The 15,625-nt window shown below is 40.7% G+C and overlaps 2 protein-coding genes across 5 annotated transcripts in view; both read left to right on the top strand.

Moving 5' to 3' along the window:
- Window positions 1-6,314, top strand: part of LOC140197589 (ufm1-specific protease 2-like) — a 54,272-nt gene extending 47,958 nt beyond the window's left edge. Inside the window, exons 11-12 of the mRNA XM_072257756.1 lie at window positions 1,601-1,725; window positions 5,102-6,314. Of these exons, the coding sequence (XP_072113857.1) occupies window positions 1,601-1,725; window positions 5,102-5,185 (209 nt within the window). The 3' untranslated portion in view covers window positions 5,186-6,314. The remainder of the gene's footprint in view (window positions 1-1,600; window positions 1,726-5,101) is intronic.
- Window positions 6,315-9,752: 3,438 nt separating this feature from the next.
- The window catches only part of lrp2bp (LRP2 binding protein), a 30,092-nt gene continuing 24,219 nt past the window's right edge, over window positions 9,753-15,625 (top strand). For 2 of the 4 annotated variants that reach the window (XM_072257133.1, XM_072257136.1), the window contains exon 1: window positions 9,753-9,929. In XM_072257133.1, coding sequence (XP_072113234.1) covers window positions 9,786-9,929 — 144 coding nt within the window. In that variant the 5' untranslated portion in view covers window positions 9,753-9,785. Of the gene's footprint in view, window positions 10,022-15,625 lie in introns of all 4 variants that reach the window. The other 2 variants (XM_072257137.1, XM_072257135.1) reach the window with 1 other exon arrangement.

Genomic DNA, 15,625 nt, shown 5'->3' with positions numbered 1-15,625 from the left:
TCTCCAAAGAAGACAACTGAAGGAAGTGAGAGGGCCAAAGGAGAAATTATTTAGAGTAAGGACAAGTTCCACTAGGCAAAGGAGAGTGGTGGTGGAGGGGAACTGGTTAGGTCTGGTGTCCAGAAAAAATGGAGAGCTTTGAGGCTTTCCTGGTGAGGGATAGAGGTGTAGAGGGATTGGAGATCCATAGTGAAAATAAGATGATAGGGGCTAGGGAACCTGAAATTATTGAAAAGATCCAGATCATGTGAAGTGTCACTGATGTAGGTAGGAAGGGACTGAACTAGGGGGGATAAACAATAGTCGAGGTATGCAGATATGAGTTCAGTGGGGCAGGAACAAGTTGAAAGAATGGGTCTACCTGGACAAGGGGGTTTGAGGATCTTGGGTAGGAGGTAGAAACGTGAGGTGCGGGGTGCGTGAACTATGAGGTTGGTGGCGGTGGTTGGGAGGTCCCCATCATCAATAAGGTTGATGATGGTGTGGGAGGTAATGGCCTGGTGTTCCTTAGTGGGGTCCTGTTCGAAGGGTGAGTAAGAGGAGGTGTCTGAGAGTTGGTGCTGGGCCTCAGCAAGGCAGATGTCAGTATGCCAGACTACTACAGCACCTACCTTATCTGTGGGTTTGATGGTGAGGTTCGGATTGGTGTGGAGGGAGTGGAGAACCCAGCGTTCGGAAGGACTGAGGTTGGAATAGGTGAGAGGTGTGTTGAAGTCTAGACGGTTGATGTTCGGTCAGCAGTTGGCAATGAAAAGGTCCGGAGCAGGCAGAAGACCAGGGTGGGTTGTCCAGGAAGAGGAGGAGGAGAAGGGGTGTTTCTCTCTCTTCTCCCCTCCTCCCACACCTTTTAAATTTACTGTTCAGCTTTTCTTTCCTCCAGTCCTGCTGAAGGGTTTCAGCCCAAAACGTTGACTATACTCCTTTCCTAGATGCTGCCTGGCCTGCTGAGTTCCTCCAGCATTTTGTGTGTGTCCATGGAAAGAGGAATCGGTCACTTTTTCTACTTGGAGACTGCAGATGATAGAATCTGAGGCAACAAAAAATCTGCTGGAGGAGCTTAGCTGGTCTAGCAGTGTCACAGCATCTGTGGTGACAAAACGGATCATTGTCATTACGAGCTGAGACTCTGCGTCAATCCATTTTTTTTCTTCTTTCTTTTTTTTTTGACAACATTTCTGTTTGGTTGGCTAAGCTCTTCCAGCATTTATTTTCTTATTTCAGATTCTACCACCTGTAGTTTAATTTGTTTTCCAGCATTGTGATTGGAGAGGGTTGTGGAATTAGAGGCATTTTCTTGAGGGAGAAGTAAGTCAAGGAGAGATTTAAAGGTAACAGAATTTTGAAATCAAACCTATTCTGAAATAGGAACCAATTTAGGTTAGTGAGAATACAGTGTAAGCAGTTTAGAATGATTTATCATATTGTTTTGGGATGTAAAACAGTCAATTTTAGGAAAGAGTTATATTAATCACTTTTGTGATTATCTTTTTAAAACAGTTGTTTATTTTGTAACATATTAAATTGTATAATTCTGCTTTTTCTAACATGAATTCCCTAACTTGTATCCTGCCATTTTTAATGCTTTTGCTTAACAAATCAGGAAGTGAGACTTTAGCACACATTCTTCTGGGAATTGCATGGAATGAAAAGTCTGGGGTAGCAAAGTTCCTTGTCTTGGATACACACTATACTGGAGAGGATGATTGGCCCAGTGCAGTTGAAAAGGTATGTGAAGGGAAAACAGCTATGCAAATTATATTTCCAATTGGGTAAAATTTACAATCATATAAATGGTGATAGTGAAATCATTTATGTTTGCAAGTTTTTTTGTCAGTTTTTTTTTAATGTTTTAAATGTAGCTTCATCTAGGGATAAAGCATTGTTTTCAATGGATTTATCTGGAAAATTTATACTTAATGCTATCCTGCCTTTGCTGTATTAATCACTTTTTTTCTCTTCCTGTGTACCTCAATTCAGATATTCTTGCAAATAAGGGATTTTGTGGCAAAGAAATATTAGAGATGTTATCCTTGCTGTAATACTGATTAAATTTAGGAATTCTGTTTCACATTATCATAGAAAATAGTGGATTTTGTTTTCTCAAGTATCATTTTTCTTTAAAACAGGATGGCTTTGCTTCACTTTTATAGAGTGATTTTTTTTGGGTTTAGTACATTTATTTTTAGCAAATTACTTTGGCGCAAGTCTTCAGATCTGTAAATTGTAGATTTCATTTGAAGTGCAGCTCTGAACAACTCTAAAAGCCATGAATCCCAGACCGGACAATGCTGATTAAAATGCATTTGGATGTCTGTGGTGTGGGTATGAATCAGGAGCTGTGAAGTTTGTGTGTAGTTTCAACGAAAGCATTGTAGATAGATTGTAAATATGGAGCTGTCCTTTGATGTTTAGCACATAAAGTATTGAGCCCAGTGTTAGGCCAGCCAGACCTTTCAGCCGAAAGCGTCTCCATATGATGCCTGCTGTATCTTGTTTTGTTAAATAAAGAAGCTCCTTCATATCTACAAGTACTTTGTTTGGTGACTTCATTGAAACAATAACAACTTGAAGTGTTTAACAAATCAGGCAGCTTCTGTGGAACAAAAAACTGGATTAGCATTTTTGAGTGCGTGAAACCTCTTGAGACATTGTTAACACACAAAACTAACTGCTTGAAAGTTTTAAAAGCAGAGCATTAGAAATTATGAAGCTTCCCTTCAATCAAAGAGTCTTCATTAAATGGCACGATTGGCCAACTGATTTGTACTGCTAGTTGAATTGTCAAGTAAGGGAATGTCCAGAGTTGGCCAATCACATAAAGCTCTTCATTTAACCATTCTTGTACATTTTGTTTTAAGGGTTTGAAAAGATGTCAGCCTTTGGTTGATGTTAAACCATTGATGCAATTCATCCATGTCTGAGAGGTTCAAAAGCTGAGACATCAACTTTGTTTTTGATGGTAGTGAATATTGGTAGCTCAGGTTGAAGTGTTTGATGTTAGTGTTCGCCGACTTTGGCAATTAGCTTGCAGTGTTTTATCACCAGCTGAGGTAACAACCTCAGTGCGCAGTTGTGTTTTCCTCTGGGAGAGCTCGCGTTCACATAGCATTCGCTTGCCTCGGTACTGGTTGGCTACCCCTACAATTGGCCTTTGAAATCTATTGGCTCACATTACTTTGGCTCTTAGGGGTTCACAGATGGCATCTATTTCGATATGTTTGTTTACAGAGTTATAAGAGAGAACCATGCTTGTAAAAACTCTTGTGCCTGCTTCATGTTTGACTGCACCAGAATCTCCGTGGTGTCCTCCTTGATCTTCATGTGCCGACAGTGGATCATGTCTCCGTACCACCAGTTTGTGTTCCTATAAACAAGTTGAGAGTTTATGTCCTGTCTGGCCAACATAGTTCTTTTTGCAGTCTCCACAGGTAATCCTGTACACCACATTGCTTTCATTGGTTGTCTTTACTGGTACCTTGGTTCTTGAGACAAGCTTCTTTAAAGTCACCATTTGTGAATGATTGTGATGCTTTGAGGTTCGAGCAGTCGAGCTGTCATTTCTGAAATATTCCTGATATAGGGCAATGTCGCATGTATCAATGCTCATTGATTAAGGTCTGTGTGACTTCTTTTCCTTAGAAGGCATCTCCTGATGAAATTCCATGGGTAACCATTGTTCTAGAGCACTTTGAATATGTGCTTTTATTCCCTGGCTCGGTTTGGCGGTAAGAATGTGCAAAATATTGCAGAGGAAAAAGACTTCCAGTAAGACAGCAGTGCCACAGGAAGCAGCGGCTTCTACGGGGGTCAACCAAAGGTGTTACTGTCTTTTTTAAAACCTATTTTATTACAATTACAAGCCCCTGCTGGACATTAAGAATCTAAAGTATTGCAGGTCTTAAACCATCAGCGAGTTGCTCGTTGGTGGAGTAACTAATGTAGCTGGACTTGTGCAGGTTATGTTGCTACCTGTGACAGAGATGTCAGTACTTGAAGATGGTGGTGTGCAGCCTAACAGTGAGTGATTATCTTTGTTGCTTTTCTTGCCTTTTGGACATTGGAGGAATGGAATGCCACAAGTACAATTCATTTGTTCATTGGCAAACAGTGGAAGTGGACGGCAGGGAGCTGTGTGACCTTGGTCGTAATGGAGTAGGCCTTAAGCTACAGTGTCACTTGTTTGCAGCCACCCGGGGGAGGCGTCAGAGTCAGGCGCTGACGTCCATGCTGCTGTGTTTGCTCAGCAGAAGACAAGCTATATTTTGTTCAACGGCAGACTGCTGCATTTTTTGTGTGTGTGACTGTATTTTACTGCCATCTTATACTCTGTGTGTTTGCTATCTTATATGTGCCTTGTGCTGTATGAATGTTGATACTGTGTTTTGTACCTTGGTACCAGAGTAATGCTGTTATGTTTGGCTGTATTCATGTATGGTTGAATGATAATTAAACTTGAACTTGAAAAATACACCTAGCAGTCTGGATGCCAGTCAGCCATATTTAACAAAAGGATGCTAAATGTTGTCCAGAAAAGTTACTGCAGATTTTTTTTGAGTTTGAATTCAATAGGAAGGCAAATTCCTTATTGGATTTTATTACAAAAGGAATGGATTTTAAAATGCAAATAGAAAAGATTGTAGATGCTGGAATCTGAAGGAGGTTAAAAAAAAAAAGCACCTTTGGAGGATCTCAGTGAACTCAGGAACTCAAATTACCCATTCTGTACTTGGCTTCTCTAGTATAGAGGAGACAAAATTATTAGCTTGGGGAAAAAATGCAAGTGAAATGCTAGATAAAATTTAGAAACCAAGAGATATGGGATTGGTGCATGAAAGGAACCATGAATTAGAATTTTTTTTGCATTTATTCTCCCTCTTCTGGAGATGGGCTCTGGCTGTGCCAAAAGATTTTGGTGGAGCCTGAGTCACTGAAGATGGAGATTTCCCACCAACACAAGGGCTAGGAGATGAAGCTGCCAATAGAATATTTTAACAGAAGAAGCATATTCTGATAATAAGTTAATCCAAAAATAAGCTCATTTATAGATTGGATGATCTTGCTGTAGAACCTCACACTTAAGTAACCTTTTACTTTATTTCAGGGAGTTGATTGGAAATCGGAAGACTTCTGGGTGGCAAACGAACCTTACAACCTCTGCCTGCCACAGAGACCAGTGGGTGTTTAGAGCCAGAGCCACTTCAGTGTTTATGGATATGGAACTTTGGCTGGAAAGAAACATAAATTTCAAATCGAAGAACTTCACCACCAGCCTGTGTGTACTTGAGACCAACTGAGAACACAAGGGTTGCATACACGTGTTTTACAAATACTGCAATAAAAACTGCAGCTAAATATGTTTTCAATGTTATTGCTTGTACAACAACATATGCAATATGATAAAAATTTAAGACACTTAAGATCACATACTTATTAAAAGGTTCACTTTCATTATATTTTTAATGATTAAATGAGGGTTCTTGCTGTTCTCTCTGATTATTGTAAATGTGGAAACAGAGAAAATGCTAAATTTTATGAAATCTCATCAAACTAAGTAGGGCATAACTTGGTCCAATAGACCAAATTTAATTATCATGCATCCCATTTAAGGGTTAATAAAATTTAGCTACTTAATAAAAAAACATGTTACCTAGTTTATTAGTAAGGCTGAAGTTGATGTGACTGAACAATTTTCGATTCCTAAAACAGTTTTAGTGTGAGGGGAAGGGATACAATAAAGTAGCACAGTAGTATTTTTTATTCATGTGCTCCATTCTTTCATAGAAAAAATCTCTCAGTATTCTTTCTTTCATGCTGTGTCCAGCAGCATCCTGGAAAACATTGCATTTTTGAAGGAACATTTACTGCCAGAGCTACTAACTTCCAAGGAAGATGTTTTAAAATAAAAGTGTCTGTTCTGTCTGACTCAAGTCTGCTATTTCATGATGATATAGAAGATCCTATAGATCCTATTTTTGAAAATATGCTTAAGTTATCAGTGTTGTAGGCCAAATGTATTCTGTTACAGTTGCTAACAGATAATGGGAACATTAGATTCATTGCTATTTATGGGATATTGTCGTCCCTGAATTTGATGATGTGATTCCCTACGGTAACAGATCATTGGGTAGGAATGCTTTAAAACATGTAATGTTATCAGAGCTGCTATAAAAAATGCAAGTTGTTTGTAGTAACAGAATTCCTTATTTGACAGGCAACATTTCATTGAACACTTGCATATCTCAGTATAACTAATTTCAATGGCAGACTATTTCAAACTTTAGCCTGTTTTGATTAAATAACATCTCTAGTTTAAATATTCGTATTGTGATGCATTATTCTGACTTGAATTGTACCGTGCCTGGGGAATTTTAAGTTTTAATTAATTGTCTGATCAGCTCCAGTCTACAGGTATACTCCATTCTGATATTGTCTTTTGTACAAATCCTCAAATTATGAGGGGTATAGATATGGCAAAAACAGGCTTTTTCCACTGAGTTTGGGTGAGACTAGAAGCAGAAGTCATGTGTTAAGGGTGAAAGTTAAAATATTTAAGGGGAAGATGAGGGGTAGCTTACTCACTTGGTGGTGAGGGGCGTGGAACAAATTGCCAGTGGAAGTGTTGAATGTGGCTTTGACTTCAATATTTAAAAGAAGTTTGGTGAAGTACATGAGTGGGTGGGGTGGGGGGAGGGTTGTGGTCCAGATGCAGGTTGATGGGACTAGGCAAAATAATAATGTGGCAAATGGACCAAGGGGCCTGCTTATTTTTTATTTTTTTGGCTGTATTTCTCTGAATGTACTGCACATAGTAGCAGGGTGCAAGATGCAGGCAAAGACAGCATACACTGAACGGCACAACCAAGTTGCTGGAATTGTGTACAGGAACATCTGCACTAAGTATAGATTGGACACGCCCAAGTCCAAATGGGAAACACCTGAGAAGGCAGTGGAGAATGACAGAGCTAAGATCCTGTGGGACTTCCAAATACAGGCTGACAAGCAGATACTGGCCAACCAACCAGACAGCAAAACTGGACAAGGAATAGATAAAGAAATAGTAATAGATGTGGCAATCCCGAATGACAGTTATATCAGGAAGAAAGAATGAGAATCTGGAGAAATAAAAGTGCTTGAAAGAGTAGATGGAAAGGATGTGGAAGGTTAAAGCCACAGTAATCCTGGTGATAATGGGAGACAGCGTAGAGGAGATTTACCAGGATGCAGCCTGATTAGAGAACGTGCCTTATGAAGGAAGGTTGAGTGAGCTTGGGACTTTTCTCTGGAACAGAGGATGAAAAATGACTTGATAGAGGTGTATAAGATTATTAGAGGTAGAGTGCCTTATTCCCAGGCAGCAATGGCTGTACTAGATGACATCCTTTTAGGTGAGTGGAGGAAAATTTAGGGTATATATCAGAGGTGGATTCCTTACATAGTGAATGGTAAGTGCCTGGAATGCACTGATGCACTAGGAACATTTAAGAGGATCTTGGATAAACAGATGGATGTAAGAATGGAGTGTTGTGGGTTATATAGGAGGGAAGGGTTAGATTGATTGTGGAATAGATTAAAAGATTGGCTGAATATCGTGGGCGAAAAGACCCATTCTGTGCTGTAAAATCATGTTAAATCAAAGTGATAGCACAGACATAATGAATGACCCTTGTTACAGAATTCTTTTAAATGCTTATGAAATCTGACAGATGTTCTGAAAATTGTCATGGGCCATGCCACACAACTGACTTTATTAGTTTATCTTTCTTTGCCCTGAGTGACTGCATTTTTATTAACAATTGGATGTTATACTTAACCTTTCCATTATTTTAATCATTCCATTATTGAGCAAATATCTTCTCTAATTAAATATTGGGAATGCAAAACAATTATTGCTTTCAAAACTTAAGTATCTTAAATTCTTGTTATTTTTCCCATTTCATAAGAAACAAGTACATACGATAAACCTCTATATAATGCAAGGCAAATACAAAAATAGATTCAGAATAGTAAAGTGATTAGTTTTTGTACACCACCAAATAAATTAGAGTATACTAGATTATTTTTGTTAGTGTTTATTTGAAGCAAGCCCAAATATGGTTAAATTGGAATACTCTTCTATTTCAAGCTAGTTGGGGTGTATTTGACTATCTCCACCATTCGGCAAGAAAATGGTTTAACTGCAAACTCAACTACACATTCCTAGTTACCTCCGGTACCTAACCAAAACTAGCAGAAAAAAAATTGCAGATGATGGAAATAAAAACATAGAAAACCTACAGCACAATACAGGCCCTTCAGCCCACAAAGCTTAGAAATTACCTAGCCCTTTATTTTTCCCAGCTCCATGTACCTATCCAGGAGTCTATAAAAAAAACCCTATGGTATCTGCCTCCACCACTGTTGCCAGCAGCCCATTCCATGCACTCACCACTCTCTGCATTAAAAAAACTAACCCCTAACATCTCCTCTGTACCTACTTCCAAGCACCTTAAAACTGTGCTCTCTCGTGATAGCCATTTCAGCCCTGGGGAAAAAGCCTTTTGACTAGCCACATGATCAATGCCTCTCATTTTATGCACCTCTATCAGCTGTGGAATCTGAAATAAAATCAGAAAATACTGGAAGCACAGTGCGACAAGCCACATCTGTGGGGAGAGAAAGACGGTGAAGGGCTCTTTATTAGATTTACATGAATTTGTATTCCTTTTGGTAGAACAGCTAATAGAGCTACTGCCTTCTAGTACTAAAGATCTAGGCTCAATCTTGACCTGTGTGGAGCCTGCATGTTCTCCCTCTGATTGTGTGGGTTTCCTTCGGGTACTCCATTTTCCTCCCACATTCCAAAGATGGCAGATGAATGTTACAATCTGGGGCCATTGATCAAAATGTAGAGAATAAATACAGGATTAATGCAGGAATGGCATGAAAGAGGTGGTTGATGTTTCAGAGTTGGAGAACTTGTTTCCATGCTGTATCTCTATGACTGAGAACTGAAAAAGTGAAAAACAAGCATGTTTTAAATTAGAGGCAAAAATGGAGAGAACAAAGAATTGTGATAGTGTGCAAACAAAACTCACTATACTTTTAAAAACCATCTGTTGGTAACTGAAGAATGAAAATGAAATAAAAGTACAGTACCAAGATAAGGTGATTGGGGAAAAGGGAATGACCATTTGAGATGTTTAATCCGATATTACAGTAAACCGAGGACTCCGTCGTACCCAAACCTTTTGTTGCAGCTCATCGAGGTTATTGGGTTGATGATAGGTCAGATTGAGAGTGGAATGAGTGAAGCACCTTCAATTACTCCAAAAGACTGAGGTTTGGTAAAATTCTGAAAGGCTTTTATTCGCTGTACAATACGACCTCCACAGTGAGTGTCTGCCCCCGGACTGAGGGGAAGGGGCAAGGCGAACACCTTTATACAGGATTCTGTGGGAGGAGCCACAGGGACAGTCAGCAGAGGGGTGTGTCCAGACAGGTAACCGAGTTACAACATATATACATGGTTTACCACAATGAGATGCTGATGAAGAGTGCTAGACTTGAATACTAGCGCGAATGATTCACTTTCCAATAATACTGTCTGAATTGCATTTTCCGTTTTAATTTCAAATAAAGGATGATTTCGGAGGTGGTCTGAGCAATGAGCGACTGCTGTTCAATTACCACGCCGGAACCCTTGCCCCAGCTCACCATGTCAGGGACTTGTAGCTTGAGGCAGCATCCGGAACATAACAAAGAGGCGGACTTCCGGCCGCCTAGCAACGGCGTGGTTGCCGGTCTCCATGGGAACAGGTAGTGCAGCAATTTCTGAAATGCGGCGAGGCCGCAGCGCTGCTGCTCCAGTGCGAGTTCCACGGGGCAGGTGGATGGGATTGGGGTCGGCGCCTTCTCTGCTACAGCGCCTCAGCACCGAGAACGAAGATGTGGTGAGGTTATACGCTAATATAGGGAGTGCGTGGAGCAGCAACTATCAGTGCAACCGCAAACGCAGAGAGCCCTGTGAAGGAAATGTGACACTGTATGTTGGAAGGATTAATACATATAATATTTATATCTAGTAAAAATGTTGACTTTATAACAGAAGTTAATATCACTGTCAGTTGGTCGGAACATTATTGGTTATATTAAAAAATTGAAATGTTATTGAAGTATTTTATATATTTTTTAAACACCTGCAAAGTATTTTTGACTAAAGTCTTCCACTATTTGTTTGGCCCCGATATTTTCCGCGGAAAACATTTCTGAAGATTTCTAATAAAGGATTGATGGAGTGCTTCACACGTCGCGGATGTCCGAAATTGTTGAAATAGATGAAGTACTTTTTGAAGTTCTGTTAACCTCGGATTAACAAGTGTTTTTTTACCCAAATCCAAAAATGACAGAACTGAGCCAAGCGCGTATAAACAGTAAAAGGAGCTCCAGATGTTTAAACGCCCCTTTCATCTCTCCGGAGAAGTTGAGAGTCTTTCTCTGCCATTTGACGATGTTGTTTATCATTGGATGTTCATTTCATTAACTGAGCATCACTGCTGATTATTGGCACAATTTGGTTGTAACAAAGGGTCTCTGACCTGGAACATTAACTCTGCTTCTCTTCTCACAGATGTGTCCTGACCTTGCTGAGTATTTTCAACATTTTCTCGTTACTTCAAATTTCCAGCATCTGTGTTTTTTTTTTCTTTTTATGATTTGGTATGATTGTTTTGTCATTTCACTGCTTTGCAATGAGCTTGCAGCAGCAGTCTGATGACATTTTTCATAAGTGGATTAGTTTACAGACAGAAAACAAAAGGTGAGGATCATTTGTGAATGATTTTCAAGTTGGCAAGCTGTAATCAGTGTGGGGTTACCTTGCAGATCAGTGTTGGGCTTCAATTACTTGCAGTCTAAATTCAGGACTTTAATGAAGGGACTGGTATCATGTATACAAGTTTACTGCTGGAACAAAAATAAGTGGGAAACTAAATTATAAGGAGAACCTAAATATAATGGGATATACTGGGTAAGAGAGAATGGGGGAAGAAAATGCCAGGATAAGTATAATGAGGTGAAATGTGAGGTTATTTAATTTAGTAAAAGAATATTCAGAAAGTCAGAAGGCATGGGATCCAGGGAAGTTTGGCCAGGTGGATTCAGAATTGGCTTGCCTGCAGAAGGCAGAGTGTCGTGGTGGAGGGAGTACATTCAGATTGGAGGATTGTGACTAGTTGTGTCCCACAAGGATCTGTTCTGGGACCTCTACTTTTTGAGATTTTTATTAACGACCTGGATGTGGGGGTAGAGGGATGGGTTGGCAAGTTTGCAGATGACACAGAGTTTGGTGGTGTTGTAGATAGTGTAGAGGATTGTCAAAGATTGCAGAGAGACATTGATAGGATGCAGAAGTGGGCTGAGAAGTGGCAGATGGAGTTCAACCTGGAGAAGTGTGAGGTGGTACACTTTGGAAGGACAAACTCCAAGGCAGAGTACAAAGTAAATGGTAGGATACTTGGTAGTGTGGAGGAGCAGAGGGATCTCGGGGTACATGTCCATAGATCCCTGAAAGTTGCCTCACAGGTGGATAGGGTAGTTAAGAAAGCTTATGGGGTGTTAGCTTTCATAAGTCGAGGGATAGAGTTTAAGAGCCGCGATGTAATGATGCAGCTCTATAAAACTCTGGTTAGGCTAGAGAGTACTGTGTCCAGTTCTAGTCGCCTCACTATAGGAAGGATGTGGAAGCATTGGAAAGGGTACAGAGGAGATTTACCAGGATGCTGCCTGGTTTAGAAAGTATGCATTATGATCAGAGATTAAGGGAGCTAGGGCTTTACTCTTTGGAGAGAAGGTGGATGAGAGGAGACATGATAGAGGTGTACAAGATAATAAGAGGAATAGATAGAGTGGATAGCCAGCACCTCTTCCCCAGGGCACCACTGCTCAATACAAGAGGACATGGCTTTAAGGTAAGGGGTGGGAAGTTCAAGGGGGATATTAAAGGAAGGTTTTTTACTCAGAGAATAGTTGGTGCATGGAATGCACTGCCTGAGACAGATACACTAGTGAAGTTTAAGAGACTACTAGACAGGTATATGGAGGAATTTAAGGTGGGGGCTTATATGGGAGGCAGGGTTTGAGGGTCAGCACAACATTGTGGGCCGAAGGGCATGTACTTTGCTGTACTAGTCTATGTTCTATGTTCTAATAGGAATGCAGCGTATTTATATGATGTGAATGAAGTGTAGAGGTTGTTAAAGAGCTATGTTAAAGATTGCTTTTTTTATTGCAAGGTTGATTAAAGACTTCCTGTGACTCTATAGAACTGTGGTGGAGTACTCATCCAGTTTTTCTAAAGGGGCAGAGGCAGTGTAGAGATCTGAGTAAATAAATTCCAAGAATGAACTGATTATCTCATGAGGAAAGATTGAACAGAATGTTTGTAGGATTTGGAATAGTGACAGAGAATCTCACTGAAACTAATAAGATTCTAAGGAGTCTTGCTGTCTTAGAATCAAGACTTGTGAGATAGCTTGCCTTGGTAGTGGAAGTAAAGAGTCTGCTTTCAGCATAAGCAATCAAACCACTTAAGACCCAGATGAGAAAGAGGGTTTCTCATCAGAGAAACTCAGAGTTGCAAATCTTTGCGAGCAAGTCAGCAGATTTAAAGCTAAAATAAACTGACAATAAAATCAGTGTAATGGGAATTAGACAGGAAATTTGATTTCAGACCATAAGACCTAGGAGCAGAATTTGGCCATTCAGCCCATTGAGTCTGTTTCACCGTTCCATGGCTGATTTATTATCCCTCTCAGTCCTGTTCTCCACCTCTCCCTGAAACCTTGACACCCTGACTAATCATGAACTTCTCAACCTCTGCTTTAAAAATACCCAATGATTTGGCCTCCACAGGCTTCTATGGCAAAGAATTCTACAGTTTCGCCACCCTCTAGCTAAAGAAATTCCTCCTCATCTCTGTTCTAAATGGACGTCCCTCTATTCTGAGGCCATTCTCTCTGGTCTTAAACTCCCCCGATAGGAGACATCCTTTCCACTTCCTCTTTATCTAGGCATTTCAATATTCAGTGGATCTCAATGAGATCCCCCCTCATTACTGTAAACTCCAGTCAGTACATGTCCAGAGCCTTCATACATTAACCATTTCCTTCCCAAAATAATTTTCGTGAACCTTCTCTGGATGCTTTCTAATTCCAGTAGATCTTTTCTTAGATAAGGGGCACAAAACTGGCATTTTCTCTGAGTTGGGTAATCAACGTGACGGAGTGTGGAGAAAGAGCTCCCTTTCAATCAGGACCCATGACCAAGATTTAAAAGGCAGAGCTTTGTGGAAGTTTCTTTGAGTTGGGCAGCAACCAATCAACGAGAGGGTCACTGAATAATTAGAAAGGGCCAATAAAAATAATGCAGGGTCAAGCAGAATGGCCATTCTTTTGAATGTGCCAGTTTTGGAGTGGCTTTGGCTCATCAGGCTTATCAGGCGAGATCAGACTTGGGCAAGGCAATGTATCTGGTAAGTTGCTGTCTTTCTGCTCTTATTTGTTCATTCCTCATAGTAGTGTAGTGAGAATGGCTCCATGGGCAATGTTTTGTACTGCGTGTGGGATGTGGGCAGTCTTGGAGGCCTCCAGTCTCCCAGATAAACACATTTGCACCAGGTGCACCTTGCTACAGCTCCTGAGAGAATGTATTAAGGAACCCGAGCTGCAGCTCAATGATCTTCGACTCGTATAGGAGAATGAGGAGGTGATAGATGTGAGATACAGGGAGGAAGTCACCCCTAGATTGCAGGAGACTGGTAACTGGGTGACTGTCAGGAGAAAGAGGGGTAATGCACAGCTAGTGTAGAGTACACCTGTGGCCGTTCCGCTCAATAATAAGTATACAAATTTAGATAATATTGAGGAGGGACAACTTACTCAATAGAAGGTTGAGTCACATTGACTTGGTCTCTGGAACTGAGGCTGGTGCTGTGGCTCAGAGGAGCAGAGAGGTGAAGAGAACTGCAGTGTTGATAGGAGATTCCATAGTCAGAAGAACAGAGACAAGATTCTGTAGGTATGAGGGAGACGCGCAGATGGTATGTTGCCTTCCTGGTGCCAAAATCAGAGATGTCTCGGATTGGATCCATGGCATTGTTATGGGCAAGGCTGAGCAGTCAGAAGTCTTGGTCCATATTGGCACCAATGAAATAGGTAAGCAAGATGAGGAGGTCCTGAAGAGAGATTTTAGAGAGCTAGGTAGAAAGCTGAAAAGTAGGACCTCTAGAGCAGTAATCCCTGGATTGTTGTCTTTGCCACATGCCAGTGAGGATAGGAATAGGATGATTTGCTGGGTGAATGTGTGGCTGAGGAACTGGTGCAGGGTTTAGGGGTTCAGTTTTATGGATCATTGGGATCTCTTCTGGGGAAGGTATAACCTATACAAAAGGGACAGGTTACACCTGAACCCGAGTGAGTCCAATATCCTTGCGGGCAGGTTGGCTAGAGTTGTTCAGGAGGGTTTAAACTAATTTGGCATGGGTATGGGTACCAGAGTGATAGTGCTGATGGTGAGGTAGTTGGTTTATAAACAAAGGCAAAATGCAGTGAAACTTTTAGCAAGGAGAGGCTGATGATAAGGCAAAATTTGCAGTCTACAGGATGAGTTGCAATGTAAAGGCAAACAAAATTGGAAAAAGGTGAATACAGGATTGAGGACGTTGCACTTGAATGTGTACATTATACAGAATAAGGTAGATGAACTTGTAGCAGTTACAGATTGGCACATAAGATGTTGAAGGCGTCACTGAATAATGGCTGAAAGAAGTTTATAGCTGGGAGCTTAATATCCAAGGATGCACGTTGTACCGAAAGGACAGGCAAGGAGTCAGGAGGGTGGCATGGCTCTGTTGGTAAAAAAAAATGTAATCAAGTCATTAGAAAGATGTAACATAGGGTTGGAAGGTGCTGAATCATTGTGGGTGGAGCTAAGGAACTGCAAAGGTAAAAAGACCCTGATGGGAGTTGTATACAGACCCCTAAATAGTAGTAAGGATGTGGTCTACAAATTACAACAGGATATAGAAAATGCATGCTAAAAGGGCAATGTTATAACAGTGATTTCAATCTGCAGGTGATTGGGAAAATCAGATTGGTGTTGGATCCCAAGAGGGGGAGTTTCTAGAATGCCTACGAGAAGGCGTTTTAGTGCAGCTCGTGGTTGAGCCCACTAGGGGATCAGCTATTCTGGATTAGATGTTGTGCAATGAACTGAAATTGATTCAAGAGCTTAAGCTGAAAGAGCCCTGAAGGGAAAGTAATCATAATAGGTTGAAATTCACCCTGAAATGTGAGAAAGAGAAGGCAAGGTCAGACGTATTAGTATTACAGTGGAGTAAAGGGGCATTACAGAGGCACAAGAGAGGAGCTGGTCAAAATTGATTGGAAAAGAACTCTGGCAGGGATGACAACAAAGCAACAATGGCTGGAATTTCTGGAAACAATTCAGAAGGTACAGGATATATACTGTATATCCCAAAGAGGATGAAGTATTCTAAAGACAAGATGTCACAACCGTGACTAACAAGAGAAGTCAAAGCCAACATAAAAGCCAAACAGAGGGCATATAATAGAGCAAAAATTAGTGGGAA

Source organism: Mobula birostris, chromosome 5, assembly GCF_030028105.1.
Source record: "Mobula birostris isolate sMobBir1 chromosome 5, sMobBir1.hap1, whole genome shotgun sequence".
Classification (NCBI taxonomy): Eukaryota; Metazoa; Chordata; class Chondrichthyes; order Myliobatiformes; family Myliobatidae; genus Mobula; species Mobula birostris.
Note: the sequence above shows the minus strand (reverse complement) of the source record. Positions and strands in the feature narration are given on the sequence as shown.